Raw genomic sequence first — 24,754 nt, 5'->3', positions numbered from 1 at the left:
GGTAGAAAGTGGGAGTTTATATAGGGCGGAGAGTGGGACGAGTAAGGGCGTCCATCAAACTCCCAAAATTAAGTTTTAACTCCACATATAGCTGGACCCTGCATGGACTAGTTTTTGGGATTTTTTTTTCCTGTTGTTAAATTCAGCCTTAAAACTTTCAGAAACCTCAACTGATATTCCCCCTGCCTCAGTGAGCGTTGAATCGGTGGGGAACAGTGGGGGGATGTCAGCTGACAGAGGTGAAGCTGAGTGGTTAAATATGAGGTGGGTTTCCCGGATCTGAGTCGGTTCTTAATGTAAATGAGTCACCACATCCCACAATAACAAAAACACTGCGCAGTAACTCGTGAGTCATACGAACAAGACACCACTTTAATTCAGGTCATGGTCAACCGCCAGCCCTGTATTTACCAGCAGGACTACTCTTTCACTTTCTCTCTCCCTCAGCACACACTCCCCTTTCTTCCATCACTCCACACACTCCCCTGACTTCACACACTCCTCTCACTCTCCTCTAGCCTTGTAATATGGCCGTAGCTACATGTTTCCGGTTTTTCTGTGAGCATTAACTCTGTGTTTCAATATACGGCGGAGTGACTCGTTAACTGGGTGATCCGGTTCACTTCGCCTGCGCACAGTTCTTGTTTCAGGAATTCGGATCATCTAGATCACACACCCACCCTGCGTTCTTCCTCCTCCTGCAGAGTCAATATGGTGAACTGCGGCTTGTTGACGGTGGAAAAAGAACCTGGTAAGTCAACAGCAGGATCCCCTTGTTGCTGAACGCGGGCAACTGTTTCACTGACAGCTCAGGGCTGCTGTCTCGCTTATTTTTACAGCCGACATGAGAGCCACCCTCATTAATTCACTTGGGGTTTCTCACCTCTAGTTTAACAGGTTAATTAGGTTAAAAAGCGCGCATTTTCTGTAGTCTTAAACCAGTTTTTGTGTGTTTTCTCCTCAGAGTTGTTACGCTCTGTACCGACTGCAGAAACAAGATACTTAACTACATACAAACTGTCTATGTGTTAACATAAAGTACTGCTGCAGTAAAAATAGATAGCCTGCAGGTGGTCCTGATGAGGCAGTTTTCTTCAATATTCTGTGGAGTCATTGTAAACAGAACTCTGTTGTCCTCTCTGGGGCTAAAACACCATGGTGTGGAAAGAATTCACATTCATTTATCGGGCTTAGGCCATGCCACAGGAGTCTATAGTGCACTATAGTGCAAGTTTGGGCACCTCTGGTTTCCTTTATAAATCATTGGTTGTTTGGATCATTAATTTCAGTTAAAGCAAAAGAATGCTCTTATTTAAGAAGTGAAATGAAGTTCATGGGATTTACAGAAAGTGTGCAATAATTCTTTAAACAAAAAGATAAGGCAGGTGCATAAATTTGGGCACCCTTGTCGTTTTATTGATTTGAATACCAAGTGAATCCAACTATGAGAAAGGGTTAAGGCCAATTGCAAGTTTTTCTCCTTTCTCTAAGTTTTCTTCTCTGAAGAGTGGCAACATGGGAGCCTCAAAACAACTCTCATATGACCTGAAAACGAAAGATTGTTCAACAACATGGTTTAGGGGAAGGATACAAGCTGTCCCAGTTTCCACTGTGAGCAACATAGTGAGGAAATGGAAGACCACAGGCACAGTTAAGGCCTGAAGTGGCAGGCCAAGAAAAATCTGGTGGTAAGAACAGTCGCACAAACAGAGTCGCTTGAGGTAGGCACAAGCCAACTTCATTGTGGAGTAAGGTGCTGTGGACTGATGACACTAAAATGGATTTATTTGGAGGGCGGTATGCATGGTGGAAAAAGAACACAGCATTCCAAGACAAACACTTGCTACGTCCAGTAAAATTTGGTAGCGGTTCCATCATGCTGTGGGGGCGTGTGGCCAGTGCAGGTACTGGGAATCTTTTTAAAGTTGAAGGTCGCATGGATTTCAGTCAATACCAGCAAATTCTTGAGAACAGTGTTCAAGAATCAGTGACAAACTTGAAGCATCCAGCCCAGACTTAACTTCAACTTTGTCACTGAACTCTGCTTGTAGCAGACCCTTTTGGGATTGGTTGAATATCTGATTTAACTTCAGGTCAAATGTATGCAGACATTTTGTTTTGCATTGTTTTTGCTTTATTTTACTAAAATTAGAATTTATATATATGGCTCTTATTCAGAGAGTGCATAAGTAAAACTGCTAAAGTATAAATTAACTAACCAAGCCTATCTTTTTCTACCTGTTTCCTGCTCAGTTCCTCTGAAGAGCATAGAGGTGGAACTGCAGGTTCAGGGCCATGTAGCCACTGTGAGCTCCACCCTGCAGTATAAAAATGAAGAACAGAGCCCCCTGGAGGCCCTTTTTGTCTTCCCCATTCCAGCAGATGCTGCTCTCTGCCACTTCAGTGCCAAAATTGGAGACCAGGAGATAGTATCGAAGCTGCAAGAGAAAGAGCAGGTGAGTGAGAGATACAACCTTAGCAAGACACCAGAAGACACGTCATCACGCCCCTGAGGGCTGCCTCGCGGTCACAGGCTGCAGAGCGGAACGGAGCGGACCTGAAAGTCTGTTATTGGTCCCGCCCATAACCAGCCCTTTTACAATAACCACACCTTTTTTAATAGAGCTGAATAACGTTTTTAAAAATTCTGTGGGGATATAAAAATTTGACAATATAAACAGAGGTTACACTAGCTGTTACATTTAAATAATGGAGGTAAAATTACAGTATATTAGAAAAAAAACGTGATTGAAAGTTGTCTGTTTTGCCATTGAAACCTATGGGGATGGGTGGGGTTACACAGCTTTCTGAAACCGAACAGCAGGGGGCGCCTGACCTGTGGTGGCTTCACTTTTGAGAGACAATGCTCTGTCCAGCTACATTATTTTTCACACAGTGACAATTATTTTCTCTCTTGTAAGAGGGGCTTATCACTGGTTTGCATTCAGGCTAAATAATTATATTCAAACTGTGTATTGATTGATTGCTTTTTTGTTTTTTAAATGGTTCATTTGTTTATTGCTTTACATTGTTTCTCTTGAATACAAAACACTTAAACAGTAAAGAACTTTGCTTTTGGAGGCATGACTTCACCATTCTGTAATGCTTAGGAAACATATGACACACCTCTTTGGTGCACTGAGCTACCTTGGCTATGATCTTACTTTGGGAAACGCCTTATCAGATGCCCCTTTGCTAAGCCCAAAAAGCTTTGTGGCAGAACTATCCATCTTGGTCTACAGTTGGCCACACCTCTTCTGACCCCACACCCCACGGATGTGAACATGACCATTGTGCACAGTATTTGCTGGTGTAGTAGATGACTGATTGATTGTTTTTTTAAAGCAGCTCAGGAACAAAAACGCCTTTTCAGATGTAGAAACCAATATCTGGTCCTCCTGGTTGCTTGCTGCTTTTTACTCAATTTATCATGCTTATCATACTCTATACACTCTCCAAGCTCCCACTCCCAAAATGCACCTGTTCAAATTTTCAGCAAGCAATTAGAACACATTCCCACACTCACCACACTCAGTATTAAACCTTTATACATTTTGTTTCTACAAAGTTTTATCTAGTTTTATTTCGGTTACACTTTCTCGCCTGTGCCCATGTCTAGGGTATTAATGCTCCTGGTTTTGACCTTGCTTATGGTCATAGTGTCTACAGGTATATACTTATTTTCTTCCAATTTCTTCTTTTTATATTTTCATCCAGATTTTCGGTGCGTAACTCATAACAGTTCTCGAGTTTTATATGTTCTTTTGGGTTAACTGATAAAAATAGTTTTTATAAGCCCTAGTTTCCCTTTTTTCTGACAGCCACTAAACTGCATGTTCTTCTTCAGAACAGCTGAAATCCACCAACAAGCTGATTGGCCCTTTTTTTGAAGGGCAGGACTTTAACCACAATTAACCACTATGTTGATAACTTTACCATTTTAAATGAACTGTTTTTAAGTATGCAGTTATTGATCAGCTAGTTAGTTGCACACTGCTGTCCATAAAGCATCTGCTATGTGTGAATCAGGCCCTCAACTTAAGTTTCACTGGTTTAGTAGAGTAACACAAGCTAGTTCTGTGGGACAGGACTTTTGGGGTGGGGTAGATATAAATAGTTTTTTTTGCTTTGCAAAAAATTAAAAGATTAAAATGAGATTAAAATATTTACACTCAGCGTCATAGTTACGTTCATCTGTAAAAAAAAAAAAAAACATCAAAACAACCCTCCCTTTTTAAAGAAAGATTTTTACTGTATATTTTTTTAGCATGTCCTTTTATACTTAAAACATGTAAACCGTACTTCAGCTGGAGTTTTTGACCTATGTTTGTCACTTGTGTACTTCTGAGGATGTTGTAATATGTGTTTGATATGTTTGATTTGTTCTGCCTGTTCGTCAGGCTCGGTACGAGTATGATGATGCGATCGCTTCAGGTCAGCAGGCCTTTCTGCTGGAAGAGAGTGACGAGAGTGAGGATGTGTTTAAGCTGAGTGTGGGCAGTCTGCCTCCAGGCCAGAGTGCTGCTGTGACCTTCATCTACGTTACTGAGCTTTCTGTGCAGGCTGACCACTCCCTGCGCTTCTGCCTGCCTGCAGTACTCAACCCTCGCTACTTACCACCAGGTACCAAACTGCCTCAGATCACTGAACGACACATGCTGCACCTTTCTATCATGTACTAACATAAGATAATGTTGGCACCTCACTTACAATTAGAGTATCAATCAGATCTGAAAATGTAATATAAAAAATAACATGCCTCAGATGATTCAACCCACATCAGCAAGACTTTTTAGTTGACTGAACCAAACATAGTGGTTTATGGTTATTTTATTAAGGATATTTTCACACCTCTGCTTTGTTTGCTCTCTACCAAATCAGTTGGCAAGTTTCCAGAGACCCCACCTATTACAGAAGTTTAGGGAATCTCCTGCATTTTTAATATGAGCTCCCTAATGCCCGTAAGCTATATACAAAATTCCGTAAATCATTTTTAGAGCGAGAGAGCAAGTGCAAGAGAGAGAGTAGGTGAGAGAGAAAGGCACACACACACACACACAGATTTCTGTGTGGGTGGGTTTCAGGTTTCAGTTTGGTTTGATGCAGCTTGTGAGAGAGTGTAAGAGAAAGACATACACAGTGCAGCACAGTGTCTATAAAAAAAAAATATATATATATATATATATGTTCACAACAGTGACTTTTGTATTACGTGCAGTGGGTTAAATCACAGCAGAAAGCATGATCATACATATGACCACATAACCAGCTAGATAACAAGGAGCTACTGTACACTGTCTACTTCATTATGTTATGTTATGTTATACATACATATACATATATAAAGATAAAACACTGCTTGTTTACAAACTCAGACATCATTAAGCCCCCCAACCCCAGACCTAAAGAAAAAAAAGATATATTATATAGCAAGTGCATCACACTAAACCATGTGAGATTGTTCTCGTTGTTTATTGGTAAAACCTGTTTGGGGCTCAGGCAGGAAAGCAAATACAGGAAGAAGGTCCTGCCTTCTGGACTATTGCATTTTTGTTATTGATTTTAGTATGGTCCTTCCTAGTGGTGTAAAAACATATCAGAGTTGTATCATATTGCAGTGTTTTTAAGAGTCTATTAAATGTGAATGACAACCAATGAGAAGCCTAAGCTTACACTTCTTACCTAATAAAGCTCTAGACAAATATTTTACCTAATTTAAACCCTAGACAAATATTTAAAGCTGTGTTACATATGAAAAACACTTACTGTATTCCTCCTCAGACATGGTTCTTTATTGTTTATCATAAATGTATTATACATCTTCATACTAAACCTTTATTCTAATTCTTTTTTCTTAGGTAGCGACAGTGGTATAGTGTCAGAGATAACAGTATCAGAAAGTATCCCTTATTCTCTCTCTTTCACTGCCACTGTGAGCTCTCCCAACCCTGTCGCTAAAGTAGAGTCCAAGTGTGCTCTTGATCCTCTGGTGTTCCTCAACGCAGAACGGACCAGTGCAAAGGTAGGCTTTTGTATATTTATTTTAGGAACAGTGAAAGTGCATGTATACAAGAACGATGATACCTCAAATAAATTCATTGATTCACAGATGGGAAGGATCTGCACAATATTGATTTTTCTGATTTTCAAACACCATCATAATAAAAAAAAAATTAGAACTTCAAATCCACACAGTCTATATTCTTAAACATGGGGATCTCAGACAATGTGCTGTCATGGTTCAGATCATACCTCACTGGGCGCTCGTTCAAGGTGTCGTGGCAAGGACAGCTGTCCTCAGCCCACTCCCTATCCACTGGGGTTCCCCAGGGTTCAGTAATGGGTCCCCTTCTCTTCTCAATTTACACTGCCTCTCTTGGTCAGGTTATCCACTCACATGGTTTTTCCTACCATTGCTTTGCTGATGACACCCAGCTCATTCTCACCAGAAGATCACTCAATCTCTGCACGGATATCGTCGTGTCTCTCTGACATATCCTCATGGATGAAGGAGCATCACCTTCAATTAAATCTCTCAAAGACTGAACTTCTGGTTATACCAGCAAAACCATCTTTTCAACACAACCTCTCTATAAGCATCGACTCTGAAAAAGGTTGCTAGGAACTTGGGTGTTCACCTTGGGTGCTCTCCTTCACGCACCATGTGGCCTCAGTTGCTCGATCCTGCTCCTTCGCGCTTTATAATAAAAAATTAGACCGTTTCTGACGCAACAGGCCACCCAACTCCTGGTGCAAGCGGTCGTCATCTCACGCCTCGACTACTGCAATGCCCTGCTAACTGGCCTCCCGGCCTGTGTAGTAAAACCACTCCAGATGATCCAGAACGCAGCAGCACGTCTGGTCTTCAACCAACCAAAACGGGCACATGTCACGCCGCTGCTCATTGAGCTCCATTGGCTACCAATTGATGCTCGCATCAAATTCAAAACTCTTACAATCGCCTACAAGGCTCCTTCCTACCTGCACTGATCACTCCTGAAGACTTACGCTACCTCCCGGCCGCTGCGCTCCTCCAATGAACGTCGCCTCGCTTTACCGAACAAACATTCACACAAAGCAATCCAGACTGTTCTCATACAGAGTTCCCCAATGGTGGAACAAACTACCTTCCACTACCAGATCAGGAGAATCTCTCGCTATCTTTAAGAGACTCCTGAAGACAGAGCTCTTCAAAGAGCACTTACTCTCCTAACACCTCTAACACAATAACTACTTCTAACCCCATTTCCTTCTTCCCCTCCTTCACTTCTCTATCCCTTTATTTCCCTTCGACCTCCTTTAAGCCCTATCTAAAAATGGTTTACCTTAATTCCCATTACTTTTGTACTTCATTATTGTACGTCGCTTTGGACAAAAGCATCTGCCAAATGAAATGTAATGTAATGTAATGTAATGTAATGTGGAAACTACGCTCTTCCAAAACACATTTACATATTACCAGTGTTTAGCCACTGAATGTTTGAGCTGTAAATGTTTTTTTTTTATATATAGGGCATCCCTTCAGAACAGAGCTCATTTTTATGTCCCTCTGAAACAGCCTGCCTCATTGGAATAAAAGTTGGCAAATAAACATGTGTAAAATGAACTATTAATACTTATGTAACGTAAAAAGCTCAAACATTACAAATAAAAAGCTGAAGAAAAAAAATAATGTGAGAAAATGTATCTTATGAGCCCTTTAAACACTGACAACATCCACAACATGAGCATAATAGCAATTTGTGATTCTGTGATGGAATAACCATAATGATAAATATTGTGTGTGTTTAGGTGAGTCTGTCTGTGGGTCATAAGTTTGACAAAGACGTGGAGCTGTATTTATATTATGAGAATGCCCACCAGCCCACTGCTATAGTGGAGGCAGCAGTGCCCACTGCAAAGCAAGGTAAGATAAAAACAACATCCCTCATTGTAATATTTAAACAAAGATTTAAAGCAACATTGTGTAACAACTGTACCATAAAATAACAGAATCACAATCATTTTAATAGAGAAATCTGGTGTAAACTGGACGTTGAGAGTAACAAAACATAGTATTGAGTACAAACTTTTGTTGATTAGCCCCCAACCCCCCACCCCCCCCCCCCAAAGCAATAACAAGTTCAAAGTAGCTCCACACCTTATTGGTAGAATTCCATAGGCCCTGACATTTAAACGAATAGGTAGGATAGGCGAATATACTGCAAAAAAATGTATTTCAAGATGGCTGCACCTGAAGAACTATCTGAAGGTACTGTGTGTATAAACAGACTTTTTCAAAAAACTACCGGTGCACTTTCAAAGTTCTCAGTGCCTCATTTTAAATGTCAGAGCCCTTTTCTACAAATTCTACAAATTAAGTGTGGCGCTACTTTGAGCTTGTTAAGGTCTCATTGAATCGTTTTTCATTAACAGTCTCTTGCATAAATTAATGCCTTATGACTCGGTTATTGTGAGAAAGTGCTCCCATGCTCCTGTTTTAGGCTTGTTTTAGGCTTTTAGTTTGGTGGAGGAGTGGGTGGGGAGGAATCAATATACATAAAATGCAAATGTCCTGCCTCTGATTGGCTAATATAGCACGATAAAGCTCTTCCTGTGGGTGGTCTCAAGCCAAGTTGGGCGAGGCCATGAGTCCTAATTTACGGGTTGACAGTCCGGGGGCTTTTCCTGACGTTTTTCTGTCTGTTTTCTTTTATTTGCTAATGCAGGCAATTGAGGTAGAAGAACAGTTTCACCTGCAAGTACTAGAGCAAGTACTAAATTTGTACACCTTTAATGGTGTAAAAATAGTAATTTATTTGCATGGGCAAAGCTATGCCCCTATCTCTAGCATTATAAGTTGTTGGGAGCATCAGATAAAAGTGCTGTATTTTGGAATGCTGGAGGTGGGCTATTCTACAAAAGTTTATACTCATTATCATGTTTCGCTACACCCCAAATCCAATTCACACTGTATTTTTTCTTTAAGGGTGTATTGACATATTGATGCTTTTTTAGAGTTTGCAAAAGAGTTTAATAGCCTGAAATTGAAGGAGACTAGAGAAGCATTTTATTTCAATATCTGGAAGTGTTATAAGTATTATAAAGCATCATTTGATTCTTTGCTCTGTTGTCCTGTCTTTGTTCCATTTTACTTTACACAGCATGTTGTCATTTTTTTTTTTTAAGGAACTCTAATGGGAGACCCTGTAGTCATGCTGAGTTTGTACCCAGACTTCCCTGAGGCAGTAATGTCATCCATGTCATCTCGTGGTGAGTTTGTGTTCGTAATGGACAGATCCGGCAGTATGGCCTGTCCAATGCATTTTGGAACTGGTGCACAGGAACGCATTGAGAGTGCCAGGGTAAGACTCAACACTGAACTGACTGTTGCTTTTTTTTTTTTTTTTTTTTTTAAATGCATTTGAACAACATTTATTAGTAGTCTTTCTAAATGTCTGTAGGACACTCTGCTCCTGCTGCTGAAGAGTCTTCCCTTGGGCTGCTACTTCAATATATATGGCTTTGGTTCAAGCTACGAGTCTTACTTTCCGTAAGATACATCACATTTTCTACTGAATATACTGTGCTGTACAACATGGTCAAAGTTAATGAATTAAACACTCAGATTATTAGATCATTTAGGATTGGTTTAACAGACAGATTTCAGGTGAATTTTTCTTCTTTATGTGCTTCAGGACGAGTGTGGAATACACTCAGAAGACAATGGACGAGGCTGTAAACAGAGTAAAGGACATGCATGCAGATTTGGGTGGCACTGAAATTCTAGAGCCTCTAAAACACATTTACAAGCAGAAGTGCATTCCTAACCACCCCAGACAGGTAAAATCATCACAACCGATACATTCATTATAATCTATGTCATTAACTTGCTAGTTAGCAACATAAATACAACAAGAAGTTTTCCTTTACCTATAAATCAATCATTCTTTTAAAAAAATCTGTATGAATGCCAATTTTGGTTCACTGTAAAACAGGAGCTTGTTTTTACTGAAAGCAAAACATGGTTGGATACCCCATTAAAATATTTTTCTTTGTATTTTAGGTTTAATATCTATATGCTTCTTATTTTTCTCTGCAGGTGTTCATTTTCACCGATGGAGAAGTGGGGAACACCAAACAAGTTATTTCCCTCGTGAAAAAAGAGGCCAAGTCCCACAGGCACGTGCAGTTGTGGTTACAGATAAATTCATATCTTGGTATTATTAACAAACCAGAATACATAGAAAACAGTAAACTTTCCACTGTTTCTGTCTAATAGAAGGGTGGTGTAAGGGCTTTATGGCCTAACTCTTCTGACAACCATTAGTGTGATTCTTACAAACACTCACACTCTTTGTCCGTGTATTATAAAATAACCACGCACATTTTTAAATTATTGTATGCATTTCAAAACAAAGCTCAGCAAGCCTCAAAAAGTAACTATTGCTAAAACCAAACAAAGGTCAAGTGTATTTCACTACTTTGGCCCGTTGCCTTAAGCTCCATTTAATGTGTGAAGCAAAAAGAAGAGCTTAAATCCTGCAAGGATTTTACATTTCATATTCTTATGAAAAGAAAAAAAAATCTGTTATCTGATGAAAATTATCTGATGGTATTTTAACAGGTGCTTCACATTTGGAATTGGAGAAGGTGCAAGCACCGCCCTCATAACAGGAATGGCCCAGAATGGACGCGGCCACGCCCAGTTTATAACAGGATCTGACCGCATGCAACCCAAAGTAAAGCTGGAGACTTAATAATATGAACAATTATTGCATGCATTTTTTAAGTTATTGATTTTTGTTTTAATGTAATATCTGTAATTGATTTTTTTAAAGAAAAAAATAGGGGTTGTCCTTGTTCTGTGCTCTCTGTCGATTCACCAAACACCTTAACAACACCACATTTAATGTTTATGCCTCTGTTTTACTAGGTAATGCAGTCTCTCCACTACGCTTTACACCCAGCTGTAGATGATATTACTGATGTGTGGACAGTTCCAGCAGGCATGTCCACCACCCGCCTAAGCCCACCACTTAGTGTTATCTTCCAGGGTCAGAGGGCACTAATTTATGCCCAGCTGAAAGGACAGGTGAGAGCTTACATTACACTTACATTTACATGAAAGCAAACTGTGGATTTTTCCACACTGCTAGTGCAGTAAAAGCATATTTACTTAGCTGGTCAAAAAACTCGTAAAACAATTATATATTTCATAATAATGCTTGCTGTTTGTAGTGATATATTTTATATTGAAGGGAAAGCATTCTCTCTCTAAAGCAAACAGCATAAATGGGCCTTCTGTATCTAACATAACCCAGTATTGTTTTCTAACATAACTACAGAATATATTTTATATTAAATTAAACCTCTCTCTCTCTCTCTCTCCCTCTCTCCCTCTCTCTCTCTCTCCCCCTCCCTCCCTTCAGTGTAAGAGCTCAGACTCAGAGGGCACAGTAACAGTGAAGTACCGACTAGCTGGTCAAGAAGTCTCCAACACTCTCAGCTTTTCCCTCAAACCTGCTGAGAATACCGGGTAACGTGTAGCACTGAGCACATTTCTCGATTACGATTTTGTTTTTTCTAGTTCCTACAAAACAACAAAAAAAATGGAGAAATATTTATTTCTAGGAGAATATTTTAAATTTTATATTCATTTTATCTATAATGCATACATCATACTCCAAAAAAAATGTTATTGTTGTAATTAGTGAACAGTTATATTGCACTTATTGAATTCATAAAGTCAATAGAAAGGAATTTTAGTCTTAGGTTAAAAAATAGCTTAAAAATTAATCAAAGTACTTCAAAGATTCTTTCTTTCCTTGTCCTCTTCCCCTTTGGGTTTCTCACCTGTGGATCACTTCCATATAAAGTGTTTTCCATTCAGTGTCTTTTGTCGCAGGCCCTGTGAAATAGCAATGGAGTTTATATGCAGTGTAGGTTCGGCCTATGTTTGATCCCAGGTCTCACCACATGTTTGAATTATTATTGTTCAACTTATCCTTCCATTAGTACATCAGCTTAGTACATGGCCCTGCCTTAAATAAACATGTGGTAGCACATTAGGTAGATCTCAGCGATAAATACGATATGGATAGCTTGTGCTTACATCCCCTGCTTAGTGAGCCACACCATTGAAATACTGAGACGTTGTCCTGTACGTTCTTATATGCTAAAATGCATAGACAAATCAGGTACATCTACTAGTACTAACATTTGTTAATTTGGATTAATTACACTCACACAATATAAACTCTCTGTGTTTGTGTGTGCAGACTCTCCATTCACAGACTGGCTGCCCGGTCTCTGATCCGCTCTCTGGAACGGCAGGAGCAGACTGAGGGACCAGAAGCTTTAAAGGCCAGAGTGGTGGAGCTCAGTGTGGAGGCTGGAGTGAGCTGCTCACATACTGCCTTCATCGCTGTTCATAAGAGCAGTGGAGAGGCTGTGAAAGGACCAATGTTGAAGAGGAACATCCCGACACCAGGTCAGAGCTGCTTCCACAAACCTTCAGCACTCAATACGCTTTTATCTTATACATTAACAATATAAGCCAGCACATGGAAAATATAGTATCCTGTTTTTGGGTCATTTGTGTGTAGGAATGGCGCTTTATGGTGCACAAATGTTTTCGGCAACGCCATTATGCGCTTATGGAGGTAAGTGAAAGTTAGTTATCAATGCTTGCTGATATTCATTGTTCATTAACAAAAACTATGACAAAAAATCTTTGTAGACGCCTATTTTTCATCATAAAAACGGGACGAGAACAAAATAAATATTAATACTTGAAAACGAAAACTGTGACAAAATTTTATCCAGTTTTCGTCAGCTAATAAAAACTAAACTAAGTTTGTGATCTTAAATAACTTTTTTTTACTCAGTAAATGGCAACATTTTTAGCAAATGCATTTCTTGGGTGATTTCTGTTTAGGACCTGTACCAAGATCCGCACCACGAATGAAGTGTTCGTCACCACTGGGAGGTAAGTTTTTGCACGTTTAAGGACCATGGCAAAGTAACACTTTTTTTACTAAATCAATAAATTAAATAAGTAAATCTAACAAATAATAATATTTCATAACATAATAAAACATAAATTAGACTCATTAGGTAGCTGAAAAAACAGCTTGCAATTTTTTTGTAATAGAAAAAAGTATTTCACTTCTTGTATTTGAAATATTTTCCCCACTCTTCTTTGCAGAAGACCTTTAGTTCTTGGGTTGTCTTGTATGCACAGCTTGTTTTAGGTCTGTTTGCACATAGTGCGTGTGAGCTCAGGGACTGTAAGGGACATTCCAGAAGCTTTAGTTTATGTTATTTTAGGTAGTTCCTTTTGGTTTTCAGGTATAATTTCAATCATCATCAACTTCAACTTTTTAACAGATGATTTGACATTTTTTTCCAGAAATGTATAAATGTAATATATATATATATATATATATATATATATATATATATATATATATATATATATACAGTTCTTTATTTTCATGACTATTTACATTTTAGATTCCCACTGAGGTTATCAAGACTATGAATGAACACATGTGGATCTTGGCCTTCTCTCAATGAGCTTCAAGAGGTGGTCACCTGAAATGGTTTTCCAAAAGTCTTGAAGGAGTTTCCGGAGGTGTTTAGCACTTGTTGCCCATTTGCCTTCACTCTGCGGTCCAGCTCACCCCAAACCATCTGGATTGGGTTCAGGTCCGGTGACTGTGGAGGCCAGGCTCTTTTTGTTAAGAACATAAAACTCCACATGTGTTCATTCATAGTTTTGATGCCTTCAGTGAGAATCTACAATGTAAATAGTCATGAAAATAAAGAAAGCACATTGAATGAGAAGGTGTGTCCAAACCTTTGGCCTGTACTTTGTGTGTGTGTGTGTGTATATATATATATATATATATATATGCATGTACAGGTTGCATGTGTACACTTCTAAGATGTCAGCTGTAATTCTGTTTAAACTTAGCTCACTGAGTACCATAAACATTTGCTATCACTGAAACCAAAACATTTTACTAAAATTTAAAATCACCAGTTTCAATAGATAAATACACTATATTGTATGCTTCAATTCTCAAATATTATATATACATAAAGTGTGATGCTTCATATGCTGGGACACTGACATTTGGAAATGACTAACTACTAAACATATGGTATACTTATTAACACTTTCTTTTTATGTTTTTATCAAAAAATTCTCCTGTAGCATTTGGAAGTCGACCGAAATTGTGTAAGTTTGTTTTATTCAATGTAAAATCTTATTGATCTTATATGAATATATGAATATATGAATCTTATATGAATCTTATTAATGATTAATAATTTATATACTACTCATATGTACATAAATAACATTCCAACATTTTACTTACAAAATAGAAATACATTATATATAAATGAATATATATGTTTTTAAATATGGCTTTTTATATTTATATTATATATATACCTTTTTTTCTTCTTTCTATACTTACAAAGTTGGTGGCGGTGGCAGTCTTTTCAAAAAGAAAAAAAAGCAGAGAAAAGGTGTGTAACTTTGTTTATTCCTGCTTTGTGTTTATACTTCTTTTTTACATCTACTGGACAATAAAATAAGATGGGACTGCTTAACTATTGTCAGCTTCCGGTTTTTAGGTTAACGTAAACTACTGCTAACTTTTAATTAGAACTGGAGAATATCAAGTCAAGTCAAGAAGTTTTATTGTCAACACTGCCTATGTACAGGACATACAGTGAATTAAAATTACGTTACTCTCCTTCCCAATAATTACAGCAAGTACAGAAAATAGATATATAATATAAAACAATGGGAGACACAAAACAACAAGGACAGAGTAGACATACAGGTGCTGGTCAACGAATTAGAATAATTTGAAATCATGAAATTCTTTGAATGCATTTTTTGTGCAGAAAGCAAATCAGGTGTTCACCGCACCTGTCCTACTCGTTAGACTAATCACAGAACTCGTTACCTGGAAAAAAAATTTGCTCAGCTGAGCTTTCCAAAAGGCCCATTTAGGCCATTTAACTGTGACACTGTTGTTTTATTGAATTAGAATAATGTAGAAACCGTGTCATTGAATTAGAATAATTTTTATTATAATTACAATCATCACTTTCTCAGTATTTTGTGGCTGCCCCCTTGGCTTGTATGACTGCCTAAAGTCTCCGCTGCATCGATTTGACCGGCTTGTCGCAAGTTTCCGCACTCACAGCTTCCCAGGCAGTGGCGATGTTCTGCTTCAGTTGGTCCAGCGTAGTAGGCTTTCTGTCGCGAATTTTCCGCTTGACGATGGCCCAAAGGTTTTCAATGACATTGAGGTCAGGCGAGTTGGCCGGCCATGCCAAAACTTCAAGCTGTTTTTTAGTGAACCAATCTTTGGTCGACTTTGCCGCATGTGCCGGTGCAAGATCCTGTTGAAATATGAAGTCTTCTTCGCCGAACTGTTCCTCAACAGTCGGAATCAGGAACGTTTCCAGAACATCTTGATATACGGCAGCATTGACAGTCTTCTTGAGGAAGCAGAGTTTCCCTACACCTCGAGCGGACATGCATCCCCAGACCATAACGCTCTGGGGAAACTTGACGGATCTTTTCACGCACTCGTGGTTGTAGGTTTCGCCACCACAACGCCAGACACGAGGACCTTGGTCACCGAAGGAGATGCAGAAGCGTGATTCGTCACTGAAGACCACTTTCTGCCAGTCTTCAGCAGTCCACTCGCCGTGTTCTTTGGCCCACTTCAGTCGTTTCTCCATTTGTTTCTTGTTCAGCATCGGTTTTACTGCTGGAACGCGAGATTTGAAGCCGAGTTCGCGCAGACGACGGTAAGTGGTTGATCTGGAGACGTCAGCGCCGGTCTGCTTGGTGAGCTCGGAAGTGGACTTGAACCGGTTGCTGACTGCGATCTTTCTCAGCTGCTTGTTGTCGCGAGCAGAAGTTTTTCGGACGCCGGAACAGTTGGTGCGCTTGCTGCAGTTTTTCTTGAGAGCTTTGCAGACGGAAGACTGGCTGATGCCGAGCTGCTCAGCAATTTTAGTTTGGGTCAAGCCTTGTTGGCGAAGGGCTTGAATTTGAGCCATTATTCCGGTTGAGAGGTCGCGCTGCTTACCCATGATTGATTTTACAACTTAGAAATTCTACTCAACCCTGACTTTATACTACACAGTGAACACTCTTAACAGAAAACAAAAATTCGAGCATTTATTCTAATTCAATGAAATGGTTTCTCCATTATTCTAATTCAATAAAACAACAGTGTCACAGTTGCTAATGGCCTAAATGGGCCTTTTGGAAAGCTCAGCTGAGCAAATTTTTTTCCAGGTAACGAGTTCTGTGATTAGTCTAACGAGTAGGACAGGTGCGGTGAACACCTGATTTGCTTTCTGCACAAAAAATGCATTCAAAGAATTTCATGATTGCACTATTTCAAATTATTCTAATTCGTTGACCAGCACCTGTACATGAGACAGAAGACAATAGTGATATATATATATATATATATATATATATATATATATATATATATATATATATATATATTGATATTATATTGATATATTGATATTTAATCGCATCATAATGCACTTTATCATATCAACAATAAACTTATTGAGGATATCATCACATAGCTTAAAGAACACTGACCCAACTGTACATTTAATTTCAGAGAGTGGAAACTATCCTGTTAAATTGGATAAGATGCAATGGATGAATGAAGAGGTAGAGGAGGCGTGCGCTTTGACACCTAGTAAAATATTTTTCTCACTCTTTCAAGGGTGTTTATTTACTTCTAGATTGTCATTCTTTTATTCTTTATTTTGTGTTTTACCATTTAATTGTACTTTACGTGTATATTTCTTTGTTAAATATGAAAATGAATGACTCCTGTACAAGTATAACCAAGGTTCTCTTGGTTAGAGATACAGCGGTTTCTTCACTGGTAGATGTTTCATCTAGTGTTTCATCTAGGTGTTACAGGGTGTTTTGTTGTCAAAGACCCTTTTTGGGAGCTATTTACGCATAATACAGGACAACCACTTCACTCAGACTCTAACTAATAACACAACTACCATGTTAATCTACTAGCTATAAATTACATTTGCTGAACTATCTGTATATTCAAAACAATTTTTACTTATTTTGACCTGTGTTCCCCTTGCAATACCTCTGGGCTGTGATATAATATTTTTATATTTACATCCCTATCAGTGTGTAATTATGACGGTTGCTTTAATACTGTTCATATTATACTGTTGATATTATATTCTGTTATTGGAATTGTATCACATCTACATTAAATTAATCATAACATTATTGCAGTCATTAATTTTAATTCAGTTTTTTATTCAAACTTTAACATGGATTTTTGGAGATCTAGCAAATCTGCAAATGTCCAATTATTTTTTTTCCTTTTTATTACTAGCAGGTGCATTGTATTATGAAGGCAAAGCTGACTTTTGTAATGCTGACATTTGTGAAGGTATTTCAATAATACTTGAGAAAGTCTCTTTCTTTCTTTCTTGCTCTCATTCTCTCATACACACATACACATTTTAGTACCATAAAAAGTGTACTGTAGTTATCTAGATCATAGTTTAGTTTAGGTTAAACATGACTTTATACATGATAATTGAGTGTTTCATGTTTTAATACGCTTTTTTGGCATATAGAACAGTCTGAACCAAGTTCAGATGTGCAAGAAATTGGAGACCCTTTGCTGCAACTCGTCTCCCTCCAAAAGGCTTCAGGCTGCTGGGAAATGAACGGCACTCTGGCGAAAGTGTTTGGAAAGACAGAAGGAGAGGTGGTCAAGCAGACCCCTGCACAGGTAGGTGGTGCATTGAATTTAAAGTGAATGTAAATAATATAGACTTTATACTGTTTTTCCAGTGGTAGAGAAAGCTACTATGGGGATAGCAATCCAGTTTGAGCTTAACAGGCCACTCCATATTTCATGACCCTGTTTTCTTTATAATTTATTTCAAATTTTATCTAATTTTCTCCCAAATTTGGAAGGCCAGCTACCCAATCTACTCGTTATGTTTCCCCTATTACTAGCAATGCTGCCACCAATAAGAGGGTGAAGACTAGCTCTTGCCTCTTCCAATAAATGTGAAGTCAGCCACCACCTCTTTTGGAACTGACGCTGATGCAGCATCTTTAGGTAGCCAGCTCACTCAGAGGAAGGCACAGCTCCCCAGGTTCTAGCTCTGACACATCAGCTAACAGACACATGTGCTGACCAACTTCGCACTAGGAGAGATGTGGGATGGAAATGCCATCTACCCACCCAGAGAGGACAAGGCCAATAGTACTCTCTCGGAATCCTGCTGCTGATGGCAAGTAGCATGATACAGGATTCAAACCAAAATTCAAAACATGTTTAAAACCTGAATCCAATAGAAATATTATTAAAGAACTGAAAAAGTACAGTTTGTGTTTAGAAACCCAACAGCAGTAACAAGTTAAAACTGCCTTCCAACCAGGACTGATCAATTGGAAACTATAAACTAATATATTCATAGTTATAGCTTCTCAAGGAGGTACATATGTACACATATTTTACAACAACAGTATTTAATATCAGATTTACTCAATAACATTCACAAATATTGTGTTTTTACATGATTTGTTTGGTTTGTCCTCCTGGGAAGAGGTTCAGATCATTTTATGTAATTTATTGGCAGAAGGTGAAAAAACTAAACTGACAACGTCTTTATCACAGAAGTGGCAAATGATTATTAATTTGCTAAATGATAATCAAGAAGTTATAGCATCTCTAAATAATTATTCTACAATTGCTACAATTGGATGTTTCTTACAATCAAGCCATAATTTTACCAAGTTAGCAATTCAAAATGTAAAATGTATTATTGTATTGTATTTTTGTATGCAGACTGCTGAACAATGCTGAACAAAGGTGACAAAAAAGCTAGTGTGCCCTTCATAAGCCAAGAGTCGGTCTTCACCACTTTCTTTTCTGGGAATACAACGACCCAAAATCTTTTGGCGTAAATGTGACGCAAACGTAGAGCCACTAAGCAGATCTCTACTGGCATTAAGCTGTCCCACCACATGGATAAATGCATTTAAGTGTACTAAGCTAACTGTGCCGAGAAAACCTGCTTTGCTTCTGTTTTATAAGCATTGTGTGCAGAACCATGTTCAGTCCTGAAGTATAAAAGAGGCCAAACATTCATGTGTATGTAATATGGCTTGTATGGTTTTATGTTCAGGTGGATAAGGGGGTCTGGGCTACAGTTCTGGCTCTGATCTGGTTACATGGCTTTAAGATGGACGATCAGATCGAGTGGCAGTTTGTTGCAAAAAAAGCAGCAGCCTGGATCCGTGACCAGAAAGGTGATCCCCCAACTTTTTAATTAAATTAATTAATCCCCACTCATATGTCAAGAGACTATAAATATTTTACACTAAGTTGCATCATGCACAGTAAATACCTCACTACAATGAAATGCTTTTCAGCCTACTGTACTGATTTCTGTGTCTGTTTCAGTGGCCAACCTTTCTGAGTGTGTTCGTGAGGGCAATGCTCTGCTGGGCTGCCAGGTTAAAGAAGAGGCTCTTGGGTTCTGAAGTCTTCAGAGTTCTTCTGCACACAAAAAATAACTTTCAACATGCACTTGATTTGCTTAATGCAGTATTGCTCTTTACAATTTTACTTACCCAATGCCACTGATAAATCGGTTTTATTATTCTTTACTTAAATCAGGCTCGTAGCCATGGGGGATCGAAGGGTTCGTTCGACCCCCCCCCCCATCCCCCCCTCAGCCACCAGAGTAGTGACGAGTAAGAAAAATTGTTAATGTTTCTCTTTACACATTTTGTTCAGACTGTTTTACACCAATCCAGTAGGTGGCGGCAATTCCCCCATTTCTGTTCTTAGCTTGTGGAAAGAATCAGGGGAAAGTTACTTGACAAAATGGGTAAAAAAGAAGACAAGGAGCGAAAACGGAAGAAAACGGCGGTAACATTGTCCCAAAATATTGGTGACTTGTTCAAAAAAAGGCCCAAAATCGGTAAGCTGCTGAGTGCAGGGCTTCTATTTCTTTACAACTCCCCTGCGTTAACAGTGCCGGGCTCGGCTAAGCCCAATAGTATAATTGTACATGTAACACCGGATTATTACTGTTATTATTGCGATAACTCCAAAGTCTGGATTTTAGTTGATTTTTAAGAAATGTAGGTTAAGTGACAATAACATTCAGTCACTCACTTTGCAATGCTGACGATCAAGCTAGGGTGTTTTTTACTCTCAACATGCCTGTTGCTCCTAAGGCCATATATAAAATACAGTATACAGGTGCTGGTCAACGAATTAGAATAATTTGAAATAGTGCAATCATGAAATTCTTTGAATGCATTTTTTGTGCAGAAAGCAAATCAGGTGTTCACCGCACCTGTCCTACTCGTTAGACTAATCACAGAACTCGTTACCTGGAAAAAAATTTGCTCAGCTGAGCTTTCCAAAAGGCCCATTTAGGCCATTTAACTGTGACACTGTTGTTTTATTGAATTAGAATAATGGAGAAACCGTGTCATTGAATTAGAATAATTTTTATTATAATTACAATCATCACTTTCTCAGTATTTTGTGGCTGCCCCCTTGGCTTGTATGACTGCCTGAAGTCTCCGCGGCATCGATTTGACCAGCTTGTCGCAAGTTTCCGCACTCACAGCTTCCCAGGCAGTGGCGATGTTCTGCTTCAGTTGGTCCAGCGTAGTAGGCTTTCTGTCGCGAATTTTCCGCTTGACGATGGCCCAAAGGTTTTCAATGACATTGAGGTCAGGCGAGTTGGCCGGCCATGCCAAAACTTCAAGCTGTTTTTTAGTGAACCAATCTTTGGTCGACTTTGCCGCATGTGCCGGTGCAAGATCCTGTTGAAATATGAAGTCTTCTTCGCCGAACTGTTCCTCAACAGTCGGAATCAGGAACGTTTCCAGAACATCTTGATATACGGCAGCATTGACAGTCTTCTTGAGGAAGCAGAGTTTCCCTACACCTCGAGCGGACATGCATCCCCAGACCATAACGCTCTGGGGAAACTTGACGGATCTTTTCACGCACTCGTGGTTGTAGGTTTCGCCACCACAACGCCAGACACAAGGACCTTGGTCACCGAAGGAGATGCAGAAGCGTGATTCGTCACTGAAGACCACTTTCTGCCAGTCTTCAGCAGTCCACTCGCCGTGTTCTTTGGCCCACTTCAGCCATTTGTTTCTTGTTCAGCATCGGTTTTACTGCTGGAACGCGAGATTTGAAGCCGAGTTCGCGCAGACGACGGTAAGTGGTTGATCTGGAGACGTCAGCGCCGGTCTGCTTGTTCCACAAGTCGGTGAGCTCGGAAGTGGACTTGAACTGGTTGCTGACTGCGATCTTTCTCAGCTGCTTGTTGTCGCGAGCAGAAGTTTTTCGGACGCCGGAACAGTTGGTGCGCTTGCTGCAGTTTTTCTTGAGAGCTTTGCAGACGGAAGACTGGCTGATGCCGAGCTGCTCAGCAATTTTAGTTTGGGTCAAGCCTTGTTGGCGAAGGGCTTGAATTTGAGCCATTATTCCGGTTGAGAGGTCGCGCTGCTTACCCATGATTGATTTTACAACTTAGAAATTCTACTCAACCCTGACTTTATACTGCACAGTGAACACTCTTCACAGAAAACAAAAATTCGAGCATTTATTCTAATTCAATGAAACGGTTTCTCCATTATTCTAATTCAATAAAACAACAGTGTCACAGTTAAATGGCCTAAATGGGCCTTTTGGAAAGCTCAGCTGAGCAAACTTTTTTCCAGGTAACGAGTTCTGTGATTAGTCTAACGAGTAGGACAGGTGCGGTGAACACCTGATTTGCTTTCTGCACAAAAAATGCATTCAAAGAATTTCATGATTGCACTATTTCAAATTATTCTAATTCGTTGACCAGCACCTGTAGAGGTGTAAAAAGGGGGTTAACCTCTTAACACGCCAAATATCATATTTAATATCTGGCTGTGTTTATGAATACTTATAGGTTCAATATAGACACCCAATATGCCATTTTAAAGCTTTTCAGTTATCTAGCCTATTTAACCGTATTTCCTTTCAGAAAATAAACATTTAGGGCGAAATATGCCTAGTTTATGAAAGTTATGAAATATTATTTTCATATTTGCGTTTTTCGTACGTCCATATTTGATCGAATGCGGACATGTTATACACCATTCGAACCGTCTGCCTCTCCGGATTACGGAACTGTGTTTAGAGTTTAAATCTGCTTGTGTTTCGCTTTGTGTTTAACGTTAAGTTACCTCAGGACACTCGAGACACACACCCAACCCCCTCCAGCGCTTCCCCCACACTCTTACCTTCAAAACGCAATCCAGTCACCAGTAATTCTCACATATATCCAAACAGTGCTTTAAATAATTTGAGGCAGAAAAAAACAATATCAACTTTAACGCGTTATTAAAAGCGGATTATCGCATATGTAATGAATCAGCAGACCCTCACAGACCAGACGGTATGCAAATGAGCTCTGTCAGCCAATCAGGCGCCGAGTTCAGCGAGCTGAAGGGAGGGGGGGAGGGACGGGGGGGGGGGGGGCAACTAAGTCCCAGCACAGTTGTAGGAAGATTAGAATAAGACAGAACACTTCAATTTATATTATTATTAATTCATGTTTAAGTTTTAATGACAATACCGATAGTGAAGTAATTCTTATCTATTTATGTCAATAGTAGAGAGATAGACAATAAAGGACAGCAACATCAGAGACAGACAATGGAGGGCAGCAACAGAGACAAGGGAACAAAGCAACAGACAACTGAGGTGAGAAACAGAGACAGACAATGAAGTCACATCACAGATGTAGGAAGTTTGAGTAACACTTACATTTATATCAAATTTATGTTAACAGTGGGGAGCAACAGATGAACAAATAAGGACAGCAACAACAGATTCACAACAAACTTATAATGAATAAAATATGTCTAAATTAAAAGGTTTGAAGTGTGCTCGTTAGGGGGCATTGGAGTAGAGAGCCAAATGAAGTCCACTTTTGGGGGAAAAAGATCCCCCCCATAACAATGCTGGCTACGGGCCTGTAAATAGTATTAATATTGGAGATACAACCTTTATATTTGTTATTTTATATTCGTTAAGAGCCTGGTTACTTTATTCCTAACCAGTTTGTGCCTTTTTTGCTGTACAAAAGATGAAAGAATGTAACTATTATATCAGTTATATGTTGCTTTTACGGTTTTGGGATGTGTGTTCATAGCATGCAGTTGTGCCTGTGAAAATAAAAATTCTGCAGCATATTGTTTGTTTTTTATATCTTTTTTTTATCCTAAATGAAATGGCGGTATACTAAATTAGTAGGTTATGGATGTTTTTGTTCGATTTTTTTTTTAATGCTCAACATGATATAATTTGTTATTATACATCCATTACTGCGTTTCAGGCCTGCAACACATTTAGTTGGACAGTAAATCATTTCTTTTTACAATACTTGAGATTTTGGCAACATGGTTATTAAGTGATGAAGTGTTTCAGGTGTTGTTTTGTCCCATTCTTTCTGCAAACATGTCTTAAGGAATATGAAAAAAAAAACATTTACATTACATTAGTTACATTTTTTATTCAAAATTCTCCACACATTTTCTATTGTGGAAAGATCAGAACTGCAGGCAGGCCAGTCCAGTACTGGTACCCTCTTCTTTCCTTGATGCAATACCATTTAATGGGTGTTCAGCTCAGACTGTTTCCGCTGACCTTTATACACTAAAATGCCTCCTCTACATGCATTGTAGAGGTAGGAACATTGTTTTTAAACATTTCAATAATTTTCTCATGTATTTTGTTACAAACTGGAGACCCTCTGCCTATTATTTATTTGTCAGTACTGTTTGTGCCAAAATGTTTAATCTTTTTATCTCAATACTAGCACTAAATGTTTAAAATGTGTTGCAGACCTAAATATAAAACAAAATAAATTATAAGATAAAACATTAAATATTTTGGGTATATATTGTTTGCAATACAATATGCACCAGAGTAGAGTTGCATAATAAGCATTTTTTCTAAAATGAAATTAAGTTTTGCATTTTAAGTGTTACAATACTTTTAAGAAATTCACACAAAAATAATTGTGAGGTAAATTTTCAGAATTATTTCTCACATATCAGTTACACTGATACCTTGTAGAAGAAGAACTACTACATTAATACATAAAAAATTCCTATGCAATTAAATTCCAACTTTTAATCATTTCACCTGGTCCATTAATCATAGAACTTTCAAACAATGTAGACAATGTTTTAGATCATGTAATAGTGGATATAGAAGGTTTTTGTGCAACAGCAATGACACAACACTTCTTAACGAATACCTGTCAGAAAGAGCTTAAGGGTTGTATATTTATTGTACATATTATCAGTCGGAAAGTCTGAGTACACACATATGGGAGGACAGTTTATGAAGTAAGACACACTAGCCCCACCCTAAGAACTAACATAACATGATTTAGATGGTCTGAGTCTGGATTTATGTTACACAAATAGTAAAGAATATGTCAGAGTGTATTGCGTAAATGACAGTGGTAGACAGTATGTGAGGCAGTATGTGAACTATTTTTTCCAGTGTGATAAAGTTAACCTAAACCACTAATGTCCTCTTAACCCAAAAGAGCCTATGGTGACATGTATCACATACCTTTTAAAAGCTGTCTAAAGTTCCTGACAGCACTCTGTCCTTCACGT

The 24,754-nt window shown here is 38.7% G+C and overlaps 1 protein-coding gene across 5 annotated transcripts; it reads left to right on the top strand.

Moving 5' to 3' along the window:
- The first annotated feature begins 502 nt into the window (after nt 1-502).
- Nucleotides 503-23,314, top strand: LOC103024697 (von Willebrand factor A domain-containing protein 5A). 5 transcript variants are annotated; one of them, XM_022672384.2, is made up of 23 exons: nt 503-751; nt 2,254-2,456; nt 4,401-4,623; nt 5,859-6,022; nt 7,792-7,906; nt 9,169-9,344; nt 9,444-9,532; nt 9,678-9,822; nt 10,082-10,161; nt 10,607-10,721; nt 10,916-11,074; nt 11,412-11,518; nt 12,261-12,472; nt 12,588-12,644; nt 12,920-12,970; nt 14,204-14,227; nt 14,476-14,523; nt 16,668-16,748; nt 17,424-17,480; nt 17,671-17,828; nt 19,237-19,360; nt 19,515-20,321; nt 21,951-23,314. In XM_022672384.2, the coding sequence occupies exons 1-22, from the start codon at nt 712-714 to the stop codon at nt 19,592-19,594; spliced, it is 2,508 nt and encodes an 835-aa protein (XP_022528105.2). In that variant the 5' UTR covers nt 503-711; the 3' UTR covers nt 19,595-20,321; nt 21,951-23,314. The 5 variants fall into 5 exon arrangements, with proteins under 5 accessions (XP_022528105.2, XP_049330342.1, XP_049330344.1 ...); XM_049474385.1 differs by lacking the exon at nt 14,204-14,227; XM_049474387.1 differs by lacking the exon at nt 16,668-16,748 and having other exon boundaries at nt 17,427-17,480.
- Nucleotides 23,315-24,754: the final 1,440 nt, after the last annotated feature.

Source organism: Astyanax mexicanus, chromosome 2 (genome assembly GCF_023375975.1).
Source record: "Astyanax mexicanus isolate ESR-SI-001 chromosome 2, AstMex3_surface, whole genome shotgun sequence".
NCBI classification, from domain to species: Eukaryota; Metazoa; Chordata; class Actinopteri; order Characiformes; family Acestrorhamphidae; genus Astyanax; species Astyanax mexicanus.
Note: the sequence above shows the minus strand (reverse complement) of the source record. Positions and strands in the feature narration are given on the sequence as shown.